The sequence below is a fragment of the Cylas formicarius genome, unplaced genomic scaffold, assembly GCF_029955315.1.
Source record: "Cylas formicarius isolate icCylForm1 unplaced genomic scaffold, icCylForm1.1 PGA_scaffold_3__17_contigs__length_32017465, whole genome shotgun sequence".
Taxonomy (NCBI): Eukaryota; Metazoa; Arthropoda; class Insecta; order Coleoptera; family Brentidae; genus Cylas; species Cylas formicarius.
In genome coordinates, this window is record NW_026844326.1 from 30209938 (window position 1) to 30226641 (window position 16704).

The 16704-nt window shown below is 39.3% G+C and overlaps 3 protein-coding genes across 14 annotated transcripts; 1 reads left to right on the forward strand and 2 right to left on the reverse strand.

Annotated features, from left to right (window-relative positions):
- Nucleotides 1–308: 308 nt before the first annotated feature.
- On the forward strand, nt 309–5417 carry LOC132700016 (splicing factor U2AF 50 kDa subunit). The gene is made up of 5 exons (XM_060667067.1): nt 309–457; nt 522–840; nt 902–1274; nt 3868–3990; nt 4823–5417. Exons 1-5 carry the CDS (start codon nt 442–444, stop codon nt 5270–5272), a joined length of 1281 nt encoding a protein of 426 aa, XP_060523050.1. The 5' UTR covers nt 309–441; the 3' UTR covers nt 5273–5417.
- A 1642-nt stretch (nt 5418–7059) lies between these two features.
- On the reverse strand, nt 7060–7688 carry LOC132700017 (gem-associated protein 7-like). 2 transcript variants are annotated; one of them, XM_060667068.1, is made up of 2 exons: nt 7456–7688; nt 7060–7409 (listed from the first exon to the last, which is right to left on the reverse strand). In XM_060667068.1, exons 1-2 carry the CDS (start codon nt 7547–7549, stop codon nt 7228–7230), a joined length of 276 nt encoding a protein of 91 aa, XP_060523051.1. In that variant the 5' UTR covers nt 7550–7688; the 3' UTR covers nt 7060–7227. The 2 variants fall into 2 exon arrangements, with proteins under 2 accessions (XP_060523051.1, XP_060523052.1); XM_060667069.1 differs by having other exon boundaries at nt 7061–7409; nt 7459–7683.
- A 1516-nt stretch (nt 7689–9204) lies between these two features.
- On the reverse strand, nt 9205–16477 carry LOC132699468 (G patch domain-containing protein 4). Of its 11 annotated transcripts, none has more exons than XM_060666201.1 (2): nt 13400–16468; nt 10752–12399 (listed from the first exon to the last, which is right to left on the reverse strand). In XM_060666201.1, the coding sequence occupies exons 1-2, from the start codon at nt 14487–14489 to the stop codon at nt 12317–12319; spliced, it is 1173 nt and encodes a 390-aa protein (XP_060522184.1). In that variant the 5' UTR covers nt 14490–16468; the 3' UTR covers nt 10752–12316. The 11 variants fall into 10 exon arrangements, 9 of the variants coding, with proteins under 9 accessions (XP_060522186.1, XP_060522185.1, XP_060522182.1 ...); XM_060666203.1 differs by lacking the exon at nt 10752–12399 and adding an exon at nt 9205–10741 and having other exon boundaries at nt 16366–16477; XM_060666202.1 differs by lacking the exon at nt 10752–12399 and adding an exon at nt 9205–10741.
- Between the last annotated feature and the right edge of the window lie 227 nt (nt 16478–16704).

Here is a 16704-nt window from a genome sequence, read left to right on the forward strand (position 1 = left end):
AAATATGCTTTTGTCACCATATTTCTGTGGTCTGTGGAGCATCGTATTCAGAAACATACCAATTTTAAATCCGCTACAGAAACATCTAACATCTAAACTACGATTGCTTAAGCCTAGCTTTAAACAAATCGTAACGGATTCGAATCTAGCAGCTACGCGCGCATGGAGCAGGAATGTTTTAAAAGTAGTGTGATAACATTGTTTTTGCTTATTCGTAATTGAATTTTCTTTCGTCACAGACCAAGAAATGTCACTTGCCATTTTTTCCGAATTTGTTTTCCGTGATGGGCAACTAATATTCTGTGGCATCTTTGGTGGCCATAATGTTTTTAGTGCGCGAGGTGCCGTTTTCAATTTTGTTATAAAAAACGCCGTCGTTCTGCTTATACGATCCGTCGAATTTGTGTACCTCGAAATTGACTCGACATTCCGGTTAACAACATGGGCGAAGAGAAAGGTCCGATGCGTCGGTAATTTTCTTTGTTGTTGGACGCCTCTAATGCGATGCTTCTAAATTTTAGAACGGGAACGTAGTAAGGAAAGGGACAGGGGACGGAGGCGTTCGAGGTCCAGGGAGCACCGCAGGCGCCCGTCCCGATCCCGGAGCAGGGAGCGCAGAAAGAGGAGCCGTTCCGCTTCTCCGAGGTATAAAAACAGCCACTCACGGAGAAGAAAGCCGTCCCTGTATTGGGACGTGCCTCCGCCGGGGTTCGAACATATCACACCGTTGCAGTACAAGGCAATGCAGGCGGCGGGCCAAATTCCAGCCAATATCGTGGCGGACACCCCACAAGCGGCCGTTCCTGTGGTTGGCTCGACTATAACCAGACAAGCTAGAAGGTAACGCAGTTTCAGAGTTTTAATAGATATTGTTTTGTTGTTCAGTGCCAAACATTTTCAGAATATACGTGGGCAACATACCGTTCGGAGTGACGGAGGAGGAAATGATGGAGTATTTCAACCAGCAGATGCATTTGAGCGGGCTGGCCCAGGCGGCGGGCAATCCGGTGCTCGCGTGCCAGATTAACCTGGACAAGAATTTTGCCTTTTTAGAGTTTAGGTCGATTGACGAGACGTCCCAAGCTATGGCGTTCGACGGCATCAATTTCAAGGGTCAGAGTTTGAAGATCCGTCGTCCGCACGACTACCAACCGATGCCGGGCATGACCGAGAGTTCCATTGCCGTGCCCGCGGGGGTCATCAGTACCGTCGTACCCGACTCGCCTCATAAAATATTTATCGGTGGTTTACCAAATTATCTCAACGAGGATCAGGTAACGTTAACTTTATGCCTTAGGGACGGGGTGGCGCCTGCAGCGGGGGGCGTTTTATTCATTGTGGCCAAGACGCCCCCCGCCCGGCACGGTCGGGGTGGGGCTCTTTTCCGTTTTAGCGAATTTTTTTCAGCCTTTCATTTCAGGGTCTCGTTTTCAGAGTATTCTTTTAGGTGGCATCGCCACGAGGCGTTCTCTCCCTCTTTTGCGTTTTAGGCGATTTTCAGGGAACGTTTTCAGCGCTTATTTTCAGCGAAACCGGAATGTTTGGGGCGCAGTTCTAGACTTTCTACGGTGCGGGGTGTTTGACGATTCGCGTCGCGTAATTTGATTGGTTCATTGGAGACGAGGGATTGGGGGGGGCCCTCGGCCCCCTAATTAAAACGTTTTTGGTTAATTTCTAGAGTCCGTAAAAGGTCTGCGAAAAAAAGAAATTGTTTTGCATTGTGAATACCACTTGTTTTACTCCTTATTTTTTGGCAAAAACAACAAAAGGTACTTCGATCATTAAAAAATATTTGTCTTGTGCCCTTTTTTACAATTTTTAAGATGGTATAAGGTGGTAAAGTAAGGGAAATTGTGAGGAGGATATTCGGCGCTCCACCCGTCGACATTAACCGGATTAAATTACGCGAGGTCGATTTTTGCAACACCCCGTATATGTGTTCGGCGCGGCGTGGGGGAATCTTTTCGAAACGCGTAGGGGGGCGGCGCTCCGCGCATCATTTCGGAACGGTTCCCGACGTTTCGACGAAAAATTAAAATCAAATTAGATAATATTATATGATAGTTGAAAAAATTTTTTTCTCATGTTCTGCTTTTTTGCCCTATAGCTAGGGTCGCGAATCCTATGAATTTGTGTTCTCCTACACTAAAAAATGCGAAACGCCCTGTGTGTGGATCGACCAAGGCAAGTTGCAAAATTAAAACAAAACCGGGGCGGGAAGTTTTTTTCAATTAAAAGGCTACTTAAATCGGGCGTGGTGGGGGAACATTGACGTTTCGGGTGCGGGGCGTGGGATCGCAAGGAGGTGGGGATGCGACGTGGTTGCGATAGTTCAAGTTTACGATGTAGGTGGCTCGACGTTGTCAAATCGTACCATATGGGTACCTAATATTTTAGGAATTCGTCTAAAAGTAATTCTATACAAAAATAAACATTATTTTTAGGCGAACAAAACCAAATATTATACTTAGTAATTTATACTAAAGGTTTAAATACGAAATACTTCGGTAATATTGCATTATGATAATTTTGGTCCATTACGGGCATCCATACCTTCCGTCAGTACTGTTTTTTATGCAGTTCTTCTATGGTTAAAACACTATTCACTGTATAAGCTTCGTAGATCATATGCCTAATTAGATCTACGTGGTGCTCTTTAAAAACTCGCAACAATTTTTCTTACAGTATAAAAATTTTATTTCTCGGTAACGGTAAGTACTACGGGATCGCCGTTGGTACACCGTCGAAAAAAAATTTTTTTTTTGTCTGTTTGTTCTCCGTTCTCGGACATTAACAATTATATACAGGGTAACTCGTTTGTGCCGTAAATTTGGAGTTCGATGAGATCTGAAGGACACTTTATACAGGGTGTATTCACAATAAAATTACATCGATTTTGCGAAAGTTCCATAGTGGTGCGCAAGAGCACGATAGAAAAACATTGCGTCCCTACAAGAATCTGAGTTTCTTATAAAATTGTAACCATTCAATACAATTTGCTTAGTATCCGAAGACAAATGGATACGTTCTTTTATTTGCTGAGGTAGTTCGTCTTCTAAATTGTTATTAGGTTCGACTACCATCTCCACTTGGTCTTCAAAATCGAAGAACTATGTAGAAGACGCAAAAATATAAGAAGAATGTTGTTAATCGATAGACAAACAAGACAAAAATGATGGTTTTCAAATTTACCTGTACAAGGTACAGATACTCACCCTTACTCTTTGAACTATCCAGTGAAAGCAGCCTTGTTACAAGGATCAAGGATATGTATGAACATAATTGCAATTTAGATGTTCCAAAATACCCGCGCAGCATCAATGCTTAATCAAATTTAAAACGGTCCATTTACGTTTCAAATAAAAATCTCAAGTTTCTATAAATATTCGTTACGGTCCATCTCAAGCAAGACCTACTTAAGGTACTGTAAAGTACTTAAAACGTCAAAGCAATAAGTGCACTATATTTTTGGCCGTATTATACTCTCATATCGCAAAGTTATATGCGTCGCATATCACCATGTTAACTAGCAAGTGGATGTGACACATGCAATTTAGTAACTAAAAGGTGGTATACAACCCTCTATACAACTAGAACGTAGCGAATGAGAGGGAATCCTTGGAAATTCGACATACAATTGATATAATATTTGCAACAGTGTAACTAAAAGGTAATGTTTGGCAACGCGCGCGCCTCTAGCGGACTTTTCGTTGAATGTATCGCCTCCTTCTTGGTCCCCACGCAGGGTCGTGTACTCACATCCGACCCAGCGATGGGAGTCGGCTTCGGATTTGGGTACATCCTTTTCGATGTGGGAGGGGCCCCGGGGTGCCGTTTTCTGAACTCGGCGTCGGCCTTTGCTCGTAGGTCAAGGAGCTGCTAATGTCCTTCGGGCAGCTGAAAGCGTTCAACCTCGTCAAGGACACCGCATTCGGTTTGAGCAAAGGGTACGCGTTCGCAGAGTACGTCGACATATCGATGACAGATCAGGTAGGTGGCGCTGCTTTCCAGTACCGATTACAATTTGTCTAAATGCCTGATCAGGCTAACGCATTCGACCACGAACAATTTTCAGCTTTACTGCACGATAGTGGCTTTAGAGGCAGAATTACTTAAATAATCGAAAACAATGTGTTGTAATTGAAAATGTTACGAGCGAATTCCAATTAGTAAAATGTGGAGTGCCTCAAGGACCCCTATTTGGCCCTATACTCTTACATATCTATATTGACGGGCTATTCAAGTTAGACATCAAAGGACGATTTCGATAAGATCCCAGTCAGGTGTTCGCTCTTGATTTCGAGCAGATTATAGTCAAAACCAGCATTTGAAGCTGCTCTATCACGCACTCGTTGGAACAGTATCGAAGATCAAAATGTACGCTCAATTTACAAAAGTCACTTTACTTTTTGAACGCACCTCGTAGATCAATTAGAAAAATATAACAAATATAAATTGCCAGTTTTTGAAAAAACTATAGCATCGAGATGCAGTGTCTTGCTCCAAAATTGTATAAATGCCTACCTGAAGATATATATTAAAAAAATTAAATTCTTTAAATTTATTTTAAAAGAAGTAAACATTGGTCAACTAACCACGTAAACCTTTGGCACGATTTCATAGATTATCGAAATATATGAACAATGAATCATTAAAAAAAATAATAATAATAATTCATTTGACGGATGATTTAATCTTGTCAATTATTTGCGTTTCAAGTTCGTGAAAAATGTAATATATTATAAAAATAAAAATATTATAAAAAATCAGAATAACTTTATATTATTTAATGGTTATTTGGTAAATATTTGTTATTACATAGGCTATCGCCGGCCTGAATGGTATGCAATTGGGCGACAAACGGTTGATAGTACAGCGGGCGAGTATCGGCGCTAAAAACACAACGGTACTACCGGCGGTACAGATCCAGGTGCCCGGTTTGAGTTTGGTCGGTACTTCCGGCCCGGCCACCGAGGTACTGTGCCTCCTGAACATGGTGACTCCCGACGACCTCAAAGACGAGGAAGAATACGAAGATATCCTCGAGGATATCAAGGAGGAGTGCAACAAGTACGGGGTGGTACGCAGTATCGAGATACCCCGGCCCATAGACGGGGTGGAGGTGCCGGGATGCGGCAAAGTCTTTGTCGAGTTTAATTCCGTTCTCGATTGCCAAAAGGCGCAACAGACGTTGACCGGAAGAAAGTTTAGTAACAGGGTGGTCGTCACGTCGTACTTCGACCCCGACAAGTACCACCGCAGGGAATTTTAATCGTTCCCTTCGCCACCCCGTTAGGCTTACGTTTTAACTTTCATTAATTTTTGATTTGACCGATGTCTTAGTTGTAATTACAGGTTAATTTGTATCATATTCCGTTTCTAGACGCTGTCCCGCTAATAAAGTATTTGTCTTGAAACATTTGTTTTTTTTTTTAGGGTATATTTACGTTTACATAGGGCGGGTTCAGCTAATAAAAAGAGTGCCAGAACTGGGAGTAGTTTTTTGTCACGTGAGCTTTTGTGTGTTTTTTTTATCAACTGTTTTTATTAGTAATGAATAGTAACTTAATATTTGCGCCTGTGTTTAGTTTTACAAAAAAATATCTAAGCATCAAATAAACGCAATTGAAAAAATTGAAAACTGCTTTTGATGAAAATCCATTTAACACAATAAAATTATCAAATACAAAATATGACAATTAACGAATATCTGTGATGAAAATATTCTAGTAAAGTGTGTTCATAGATATAAAGTGACTAACTGATACGAATTTTAGGTAATAATCTTGTTGCATTGTATGTTAATGACCACCCTTCGATAATCCCAATCAAAAGCAATTGGTCACTCTATGAACAGACCATAATAGTTTATTTACCCGTGTATGGTTATAAATTTAAAAAGAGAGCCCCATTTCAATCCCATTGGTCGTCAAGTAATAGATTCGGATGCCTCATTTTGTTAATCTCCATAGTTTGCAAAGAATTTAGTTTTTTGCTTTTTGGTTGCTTTTGGTAAAATATCAAAATTATCATCAAAATTTATTAATTTACATGAATAGTTAGAATCCGAACTTTTATTTTTAGACGCTCTTTTATGTTCGTTAATGCGTTTTGAGACATTATCCACATTTCAACTTGAAGGTTTTTGAGTTTTTCGTAACTTAGTTTTATTATTTTTTTAAAAAATTAGTTTTAAAAGCAATCTTAAGACCAAATGTGCAGACGTCAGGTACCCCAGTTTAAAAAACACAGATATGATTCATACATCTGCGAAAAGCTCAATGTTTCCTGACTTTCCTTTTTTGATGCAGCGGAATATAGAATCGATACGAAAACATTAACCAAAACCTGAACAATAACAAAAAATATGTATATTTCGAACATTAACTGTCCTCTTTAAAGTTTTTTATTCCTAGTTTCCAACATGAATTTTGAAAAAATTCCCCATATTAATAAATCAATATTTAATTCTAAACGAAATCAAAACCGGACACATACAACAAACGAACAAGTTTTGCTCATGTTTTCCCTTAAAATCCAGCATTAGGATCTGTGGGCTAGTCCTCTATTCTGGGATGTTGCTTTTTGACGTAAATAGAGTAACTCCGTTTAAGAACAAATATGCGCCAAAGTGTGAAACTGTTCAACATTTGTTGGATACTAGGAATAAATTGCTTTAAAGAAGCTCTTCATGTGCAATTAATGTTCGAAAAATATATATGTTTAGATATATCAATTTTTTAAACTCTTATTAAAAATGGTCACCTGACTTCTGCAGAGTTATCAGTTTTTCCAATTTTTCATAATCCTCAACGTTCAGATATATTGTTTTTTATAAAACTAAACAGGGGCACAAATAAATTATTTTTAATTATTAATAAAAATAAACACAAAAAACTAGTTCTGTTCGGAAAGTATAAAAACAATAGCAAACCAAAACAGCTGTTTGACGTTTAGCTCTAAGATCCAGGAGCCTTCGGGTCTACGGTTTACACTCTATTAACTCCAAATTCGCGCGATAAAACACTACTCCTACTCCAGACTGACCTCTAGCAGGACGTTCTAAAAGCAAACAGGATTGCCATAGTGTAAATTTATTGCTCGCTCTACCTCGTTTGGCGCTGCCAACTTGATAAAATCTCCGGTACTCCTCCAGGAGTTATAAATTACAAAATTTAAATCAAAGTTTTTATGTCCCTGCGCCAACCGAAATTCACATAACCTCAACTAATCGGTATCATAGGATATCGATATCACGTCGCTGGTTCTTAAAATCGCCTTCTTTAAAGGCTGCGGCAGGTGCGTCTTCAAGTTTTCCACCACGACGTGGTCGAAGTTGGCGTCGAACGCTTTTAGCTGCGCCGTCACCTCCGTGTTGTCGTACATCCGAATTTTGCACGTTTTCCCGGCTGAAAGTGGCTTTGTCAGCCAAAAGACCCGCAAAAAATTATACACCACCTGGCAATGTCGAAATAAAGTACAGGAATTTCTCTCGCAGAAAGGCGGCCGCCTCTTGTTCCTCGGTAACACCCGCGTTTCCCTCGGACATAATTAAAATTAAACACAACACTAAACGCAAAAATTTATTGGTTATGTTTTAAACACGTTTGCCAACGTTCGACGAACCTACTACGGAAATAAATTACATAATGTTAAATCTTGTATTTACAAACTTGATGCCGTTTATTATTTAGATGTTGAAGCCCGCTTTCCGCATGCATTCCTTGTGGGCTTCTATCAGCTCCGAGCAGTTTGATTCGCCCCTTTCGATGACGCTAAAACGCCGGGAAAATTAAATCATACCTCCGAACTGGATAGCAAATTCTTACCAAGTGTCTCTGGCCTTTTTCGTTTCCGGACAAGCACAGCACGGCTTTAACTTTTTGGGGGCCTCTGACGTTTCCGCACCGTGTTTGGCCTCGATGGCCGATGCCGCTGACACTTTTTCGGTAACGTTTCCCATTTTGATGATCGCACCAGGGCAAAGTGAACTTTCGTTAACGAGATATTCGACAGGATTTATCGAAACTATAAGTAAATTACGTCAATACGCAAAACACATAACCTCTTCGAATTCGGCAAGTCAGGGTAGCCACACGTCAATAATTAAAACCTTAAAGGTCTATTTATACATATCATACATACATACATGCATACATATCATACATACATTTTCGAGAACTTGCTTTTTCATCAAAACAGTTGTTATTGCACCCATACATCTCGTTCCAGGCACACCTAATTATTTTTTGATGTAACTTATCCCACTGAAAAAGGTAAAAGACATGTATTTCTTACCTTTACCTATATTATTATGTGTAATATTTTGAGCATACCTCCTAACTAATAACACCGCTAATAAGCAGCACGAACACAAAACTTTTTTAAGTCTTTGATTAAGGTTAAAAATACTGTTTTTCTCAGTTCCCGCCACTCAAGCACATACAATTTTAAAGGATTTCGTTTACGTCACAAGCGACCACGTGCGATCGATAATTTTGGCGAACGTATGTCTTATGGGATTGGGCAATCCTATTAGGCGTACCATTCTTAGTTGAACGCATAGATTATAAAAGAAGTTGGTTGAGTGCCGCACTGTTATTGGTTAAAAACGAAATTTTAAATATCGCGCATGCGCATGTTGAAGGGACTTTCTCAAAAGTTTATTCAAAATTATTTCATAAGTTCCTGTATTATCCGTTATTATGTGTAATATTTTGAGCTTACCTCCTAACTAATAACACCGCAAATAAGCAGCACCAACACAAAACTTTTAAGTCTTTGATTAAGGTTAAAAATACTGTTTTTCTCAGTTTTCGCCACTCAAGCACATACAATTTTAAAGTATTTGTTAAGCTTAAAAACACTGTTTTGTCTAAGTTTTTTTTTACAGAAATACAATTAACACAAACATAAGCGCACTACTCACTAGTTTAAATTATTTTAATTGTTCAAATAAACAAAAACAGAGGAGTTCGCTTACGTCACAAGCGGCCGCGTGTGATCGATAATTTTGGCGACCGTATGTGTTATGGGATAGGGCAATCCTATTAGGTTTACGATTGTTGACTTTTGCTTTAAAATCTTATGAGCCTTTTCACATAAGTCGATACAGGTCGATACAGAGTGGCACTGACATGTATAACTAGACCTTTAGTTTGATTATGTTTTTAACTAGTCGAATTTATTGTGTTCCACATTTCATGAGAAAGGCAAATTATTTTTTTACGTTTAATATATCCTTGGCATACAAATTACGACAATGAAAGAGCAACAAAAGAAACAAGAATTCTAGAACGAATTTAAACAAAGGCAATTACGTATCATGTACAATTGTATTTTAATGGAAGTCGGAAATGCGACAGAGGTTGTCCAAGGACTTGGCGATAAAATTCATATTCCCTTTGATTTTGGAGCCCTTTTTTTTCTTATCGTTTCTCTTAGCGTCACCGTCTTCTCCTTCTTGGTACCACTTTCTCTTCTCTGAACGTTTCTCTCCATCGCACATGGCAAGTTGATCCTCAGGTAGGATATCAAGCGACTGCAAAAATAAGCCCGTCGACGAGTTCAATCTGGCTTCGAGCTTTCTTCTCTTCTTCAGTTTCTTTCTTTCCGCCTTAGATAAATCGCTAAAGTGCAAACGAGCCTCCTCAAACGCTTTGTGGTTGTCCTGCTCTTGTTCGTTATTATTATTCCCCAAGTCTGGTTCGATGCCTTCGTCGGAACCGCTGTTGTTGTGCCCCGTATCGTTACTGTTATCATCCCTCGGAGATCCCTCCTCGCTATCAAAACTAGTGTCCAATTCCTGAGTATAAATCTTCGTTACAGTTTCATTAAATGATACACTCTTCTTTTTTGTGTTTTTCTTCTTTAGAGACTTATTCGAAACATGTTCCGAAGGAAGCATGCATCTGGTCCATTCTTCTTTGTGCTTTTTCAATTTTTTCATTTTCTTCCCGTGTTTCGGTTTATCATCCGAGATAGAAACATTTTTCAGCTTCTTCAGTAGCAACTTTTCCTGCTTCTCAATCCTGGAAAGTTTCCCCGACAGGCCCATGCCATGATAAGCGGCCTTATGGCCAGTCCTGTAACCGCACACGGCAAACAATTTTTCATCACTTAACCTCTCGTAGGCATGCGAGTCCGAACATGGAACCGCCTCCACTTCATAATTTTTCACACTACTGCCAGTCAATTTCGCTGTTTTTATGAAAGTGTTATATTCCAGCTTTTTTTTGGTTTTTTTAGGAGATATCTCTATGGCGTTTCTGACTTTAACCTTTACTTCGACTTCGTCGTCATGTACCTGCACATGGATATTTTGGGAAGCCTTGTTAAACAAACTCTCCCACCAGTTATTGGTAAACTGCTCTCCAGGATCATGTCCGAGGCCCGCATTGTCGAATTTTAACTTGGGTTTTAGCGCCGTCGACAAGCCTTTCTCGTCTTTGCCCAGGCCCTTACCTTCACTCCAGCCATATTTTTCCAGTTGCTTCTTTGCGAAGTCCATATTCTTAACCTTAATTTGAAATTGCTACGAGTATACAAAATATCTTAAAATTATGGAAATTTTTCGACTCTCATTTGTGGGTTTTTTTTTTTTTTTTTTATTTACGCTTTATTTAGCCACTGCTGCTAAGGCAATTCGGCCAGCTTCACGGTAGTGGTGTGCAATAAACTATTTCCATGAAGGATGCCTCCGTAAAGAGAGTCTGGGTGATACCATCATCCTACTGGACGGCTATACAGGGAAAAAAAATGGACGAAAGAATTAGAATATGTGAAAACAATATTCAAAGTTTTAATCCACATGCATCTAAAAATCGGCAAACAATTCTAGCAGCAAAATCCAACTGAGTGCGGTGAAATAAAATGGAATTAATATGCAGAGGCGAAGGAAAATTAGCACTAATGAGTGACTCATACAACTGTTGTGATTTTTCCCAATGAAGAGCACAATCAAACAGCACATGACTTAAATCGCCCAGTTCTCCACATTCACAGTCTCCGGAGAGTTTGACTTTGATTCTATTTAGGTGAGCCGGAGAACAGCAATGGTTGCTTCTCAGTCTACACATAGTTGTAATTTCTCTTCTATTCAGGTCGAGCTTATGAAACCAGGGTTTAGTTGGCGGAGTAGAATAATGTGAGGTGAAATTAACTCCTTTCCCTAATCCTATATGTTTCCATCTGTCGCTCCAAGCATTCCAGATGTTATGCTTTAATTTAGGGAAGAATTCCCTAAAGCTCAATTTTATATTTTCCTGTGGTTCGAGGCGTGCAGCATTGGCGATCTGATCCGCAATATCGTTTTCTTTTATACTGGTATGGCTTGGTATCCAGCATAATTGGATGTCCTTATTTTGCGTTTTTATTAAGGTAAATAGTTTATTCTTAACCTGCAAGGTTAGGTAGTTAGACTTTGCATCCATCCCAGTTTTATTGATATCTTCGAGGGCACTTTTGGAGTCTGAAAGGATGACTGCTTTGTTGATGTCCTTGAATTCAATCCAATCAAGAGCTTGACCAATAGCATAAATCTCGGCAGAGCAAATGGATAGTTCACTTGGTAGGCCTTGTCCCATTTTAAGGTTCGTATTGTAGTTGTAAACGCCAAAACCTACTCGGCCTTCTTTATCTTTTGAGGCGTCTGTAAAAATTAAATGAAAATCTGGGGTCCAAGTCTCGCTCTTCTTAATTTCAAATAATTTGGAGTTATTATTATCTTTCTTTAGTTTTAAGTCTTGGATTTGAACAGAGCTTAAAAGGTTCGGCAGTGGGCAAGAAAAACAGGGATAAACTGGGCTCCTGTAAAGTGTAACTAACAGTGAATCAACTCTTTCAAAAGCATCCACAAGTGCAGGAATACTCTTTTTCCGAAAAAAGTAATAGTTTTCATTATAGGTGATATATAACCATCTAACCGCAGCTAAGGTTTCACTGTCCACTAAACTGGCAGCTTTCAATAATGATTTAGTCGCTAGCATGTATCTTCTGTGTTCTAAATCCATTTCACTTGCTTCCCCTAGAAGTATGTTAGTAGGTGTGGACTTCATATATCCCAGAGCTATTCTCAGTGCCTCAAATTGAATTTTGTTAAGTTGAGCAATAGACTTTCTTGAGCTACCACCCAAAAAAGAGGCTCCATAATCCAAATGGGGTCTAACATAAGCTTTGTAAAAAGTTAGAAGGGTAGAGGGATGTGCCCCCCACCAGATTCTACTTATAAATCGCATCATATTCAACCCACCTGAAGCTTTCTGTATCATATTTCTAATTTGTGGCTCCCATGACAGTTTTGGATCAAAAATCACTCCTAGATATGTGATGGAATTTGTCCATGCAATGGTTCGAGTGTTGAGGTGAAGTCTGGGGAGATAATTAACCTTGTAATTCTTCCTGGAAAAAAATATAGCTGCAGATTTATTGGGGTTAATCTCAAGTCCTACATTCAAAGACCAAATATGTATATTTTGCAAAGTTCTATTCAAATTGTTCACTATTGTTTCGGCATCAGTCCCAGTACTCAGCAAGGCGGTATCGTCCGCAAACTGTAAAAGTCTTATGTTCTCAGGAATTGTTTCATTGATTGAATTGATGTAAATATTAAATAGTAATGGAGAAAGAGGGGAACCTTGGGGAACTCCCTTGCTAGTGGTTCTGCCTGACACGAATGTATTAGTAGATGGATCTTTAACTTGTATCTTCCTGTTCGTGAGAAAATCTTTAATGAGCAAAGTCAAATCTCTGGCGATTCCAATTTTGGCCAACACCGAGGTCAATAAGTCAACATTTATATTATCGTAGGCATTGGATATGTCCAAAGTCACCATTGCTGCTAGTTGATTGCGAGCCAAACGGCAGAGGACCTCTGAGGAGATAACTGCAAGATTGTCGAAAGTTCCCTTACCCTTTCTGAAACCGGTTTGGCGAACGTCTATTAAACCTTGGTTCTCTACGAACCATTCCAGTCGGTTTTTGATCATAATTTCAAAAGTTTTGCTTATGCAAGAAGCTAGGTTGATGGGCCTGTAGGACGATAACGCTGAGGGGTCTCTCCCCGGTTTAGGAATTGCGATCACCATTTGGGTTTTCCACGTCTCTGGAATGGTGGTTTCCCTCCGAAGTATTTTGTTGAAAAATTTGATAAGAAAGACTGCTCCTTCAACAGGGAGATGGCTGAGCACACTGAAAGGTACTTTATCCACACCGGGACTCTTGCTCTTCCGACCTTTAACGGCCGCGACAAATTCTGAGATATGGAAGTCTTCTGTATATTCTGATGAGAAGCGACATTCGGGGATATTAGGCAACCTAGAGGGAGGTTGCGTCAAAAGATCAAACATATCTTGTGGGATTGAGAAATTCAAGGGAAAATGATAATTTTGGTACCTGATACCTTTAGCAAACCTTCTAATACTGCTCCAAACTTCTTTTGCACTAGTATTTGGAGATAGATTCTCACAAAAGTTGACAAAGCCTTCCTTTTTCTTCTTACGTAGCAGCTGTCTTGTTTGTGCCCGGGTTCTTAATGATTCCAGGAAGTTGGTCTCAGAGGGGTTGTTTTTATAGTCTCTGAATGCTTGTCTTTTCCTTTTAATAGCGTTGGTGCACTCATTATCCCACCAAGGTAACCCGTAGTTTAATGAGTGTTTATGCATTGGAACAGATTCTGCAATAGATAGGAAAATTATATTCATAAAATCCTCATAATTTATAGGAGGTGAAGTTCTAAATTTCGTGGAGATTAAATCAGAAAATTTCTCCCAGTCTGCCTTGTTGAAATTATATTTGCTAGTGTAGTTTCTTGTCGAACCTGAGTTGCAACGGTTATTTCCGATGATACACAAAATAGGAAAATGATCGCTATTCACTCTATCCTGGAGAACCCTGCAGTCAGTAAGTCCAGACAGTCTCTGGGAGCAAAAAGCTACATCTGGAGCGCTGTGTACGCCTGGGCGTGTGAGCCGAGTAGCTGATCCATCGTTTAGTACCCACAAATCGTGATCCTTAATGAAATCATAAAGAATGTTCCCACTTCTAATTCCCCGTGAGTAACTGACCTGGGAACCCCATATTGGATTATGGGCATTAAAGTCTCCCATAACGAGGACGGGTTTATTACGGGTTAGATCGAAAATTGAATCGAGGCTTGCCCTGACCAAACAAATATCTGGAGGGTTGTAAACACAACAAATAAAAAAATCGACAAGCTCTACAAGAATAACCTGACACCTCTCTGGTATATTAATTCTGCTTAAGTCGATGATATTATATTTTATTTTGTTTTTCAAGAAAATTGCTATACCATCTGCACCATTAGGTTTATCTGCTCTTACAGAAGAGAACCCTGATATTTTAAAGTTAGTGTTGGGTTTGAGCAAGGTTTCATTGAGCAATAAGATCTGTAGCTTAAAATCCCTTATAACTCTAATGATAGCATCTTTATTTTTTTCAGCCCCGCAAATGTTCCAGTGAACGATATTCATTATAGCTCAACTATAAAACGCTTGTGACTAAAACTTAAACTTAGTTTTGTTACGTAAAAACTACTGTTAGATTAAAACTAGTGATAAGATTACCTTTGCTTTTTCTAACCCCTGTAGGTCAACCGCTGCCATCGCAGCCGCCCCCCCTCCGTAGGTCAAATGAACCAAAATATTGTTTGATATTGTTGACACAATTTTCATCCATACCCTTTATTGACATAACGTCTTTTTTGAAAGCTTCAAACTTGTTGCATACTTCTTCCCAGCCATTTCCTACAGGAGTTACTTCCATTTCCGACTCTGATGTCGAGTTTTCAACTACTTGTATAGATGAGACTTTTCTTCTTGCACTTGAGGGTAACAAAGTTAGTTCATGGGCTACTTTATCATACCCTTTGGTAAATTGGGTGTCAGGCCGTTTTCTTTTAAGTACTGATGTATATGAGGAACAGCCCTGAGGACTTGTTGGATGAGGAGGTTTATTCTGAGTTTTTTTATTTAAACTAGGAAAATCTTCTGGTTTTCGGGTAAAGCCTTGGTTTGCATTAATTAGCCGTGGATGCAGTTTAGCTGCTTCATAAAAAGAAAGGTTGTAGAAGCTCATGGTTTCGTTAATTTGTTTTTGCCGTTTGTATTCGGGACATCCCCAGTCAGTAGCAGTGTGGTGTCCCTTGCAATTTACGCAGCTTGGTTTTGGATTTACTTCACAATTTGGAATTTTACACGTTTTAGTCAGATTGTTAAGATGATCTGCAGGGCATTTCATTTTTTTCATTGCTTGCTCTCTTTTTTGACAAACAAACATAAGATGATCTTCTGTACAAAAACCGCAACGAGGCTTGCCTCTACAATTATTTTTGACATGTCCAAATCTGCAACAATTGACGCACATTATAACCGGGTTAACATATTTTTCCACTTCTCTTTCATTATTAAAAATATTTACAGTTTGGGGTAATGATTTGCCTTCAAATGTTACAATATAATCGTTTGTGGGGATGGTTTTCATTACTGTTTCACCAGAAATAGCAAGTATTTTCTTCCTTCTTAAGACTCTTTTTACATTTAATATCTTAATCAACCTGGCCCGGGATCCTTCTCCTGTATAAGCTACCGCTTCTGAGTAAAAATCCTCTTCCGTAATTTGGTCCCCTACATCCTTGATTAGTCCTCTACAAGTGACAAGACGTTGTGGAATGTACCTATTATAGCCTCTAGCAGAACTGAAACTTTCATTTGACAAAAACTGATTAGCATACTCTGATGTTCTGAATTCAATTCCAATTTTATTAGCCCCTTTTCTATTGATTTTTGTTATACCTTGTACTCCAGCTCTGTGCAAAATTTTTCCAATATTCATCGGGTGAATGTTTCCAACTTGAGAAGTTATTCCCTCCATTATGATAAGAAATGGTCCCTGGTCTGTAAGTTCATACTTATACTTTCGGTTAAGTGTTCTCCTTATGTTGACTGAAATTCTTGCAATTTCGTTTAGGGCATCCTGATCTTCCACGAAGACAGATTTAAGCTTTTGTAACTCTGTCTCCAATAAATCTATTTCCTCCTTAGTGGGTACTAAGAAGTATTGATGCTGAGCGATAGCATGTGCTGTTTTCTTAGCTAAAGGCGAAAGCGTCAAGGCTGATGAATAACCACTGCTAGAGGAGGTAGAAGCTTGGGACAAGTTTAGTTGAGCTTGAAAGGAATCAAAATCATTTGCAAACACTATCGGATTATTAACTACGATACGATCGTTTCTATCAGGGGGGTCTTTACCCCCCGAAGCACATGCCATGATATGAAAAGCGCTAAATTATTGCGAACTGCGACACCAAACCAAAGCAAATATTAACGGCTGACTAAATATAAAACTCACCCAGACCGAAAAATTCAGTTGAAGACTAGAATTACGTCAAAAAAATGAAAATTTTCTCGGACCGAGGTAAAATTGTGCACACCACTTCACCTGGTTGACCGAAAAAAAAAAACATTTGTGGGTTTATGTTTATCAAATTGGCACACGTCTTCTTCTTCTTTAAATTATGTGTCCGCTAACCTATTAAACAGCGGAAACGGTGGCCATTGTCACTGCTTCCCCTATGGAACAACCCTGCTAACAAATGAAGTACGGTTTTAAAATGTATCAGCAAAAATTGAGCGCGTAAAATTTTCTCCACGGAATATCAACAAAAAAAACGACATCGTGTGCCAAATA

What these genes read in the sequence shown, in the direction of transcription:
- LOC132700016 (XM_060667067.1), top strand. An exon ending in ATAACCAGACAAGCTAGAAG is followed by an intron (nt 841 to 901) that starts GTAACGCAGTTT and finishes AAACATTTTCAG; the next exon opens with AATATACGTGGGCAACATAC. An exon ending in ACATATCGATGACAGATCAG is followed by an intron (nt 3,991 to 4,822) that starts GTAGGTGGCGCT and finishes GTTATTACATAG; the next exon opens with GCTATCGCCGGCCTGAATGG.
- LOC132700017 (XM_060667068.1), bottom strand. Translation starts at nt 7,549, where the DNA reads ATGTCCGAGGGAAACGCGGGTGTTACCGAGGAACAAGAGGCGGCCGCC. An exon ending in TATTTCGACATTGCCAGGTG is followed by an intron (nt 7,410 to 7,455) that starts GTGTATAATTTT and finishes AGCCACTTTCAG; the next exon opens with CCGGGAAAACGTGCAAAATT.
- LOC132699468 (XM_060666196.1), bottom strand. Translation starts at nt 14,489, where the DNA reads ATGAATATCGTTCACTGGAACATTTGCGGGGCTGAAAAAAATAAAGAT.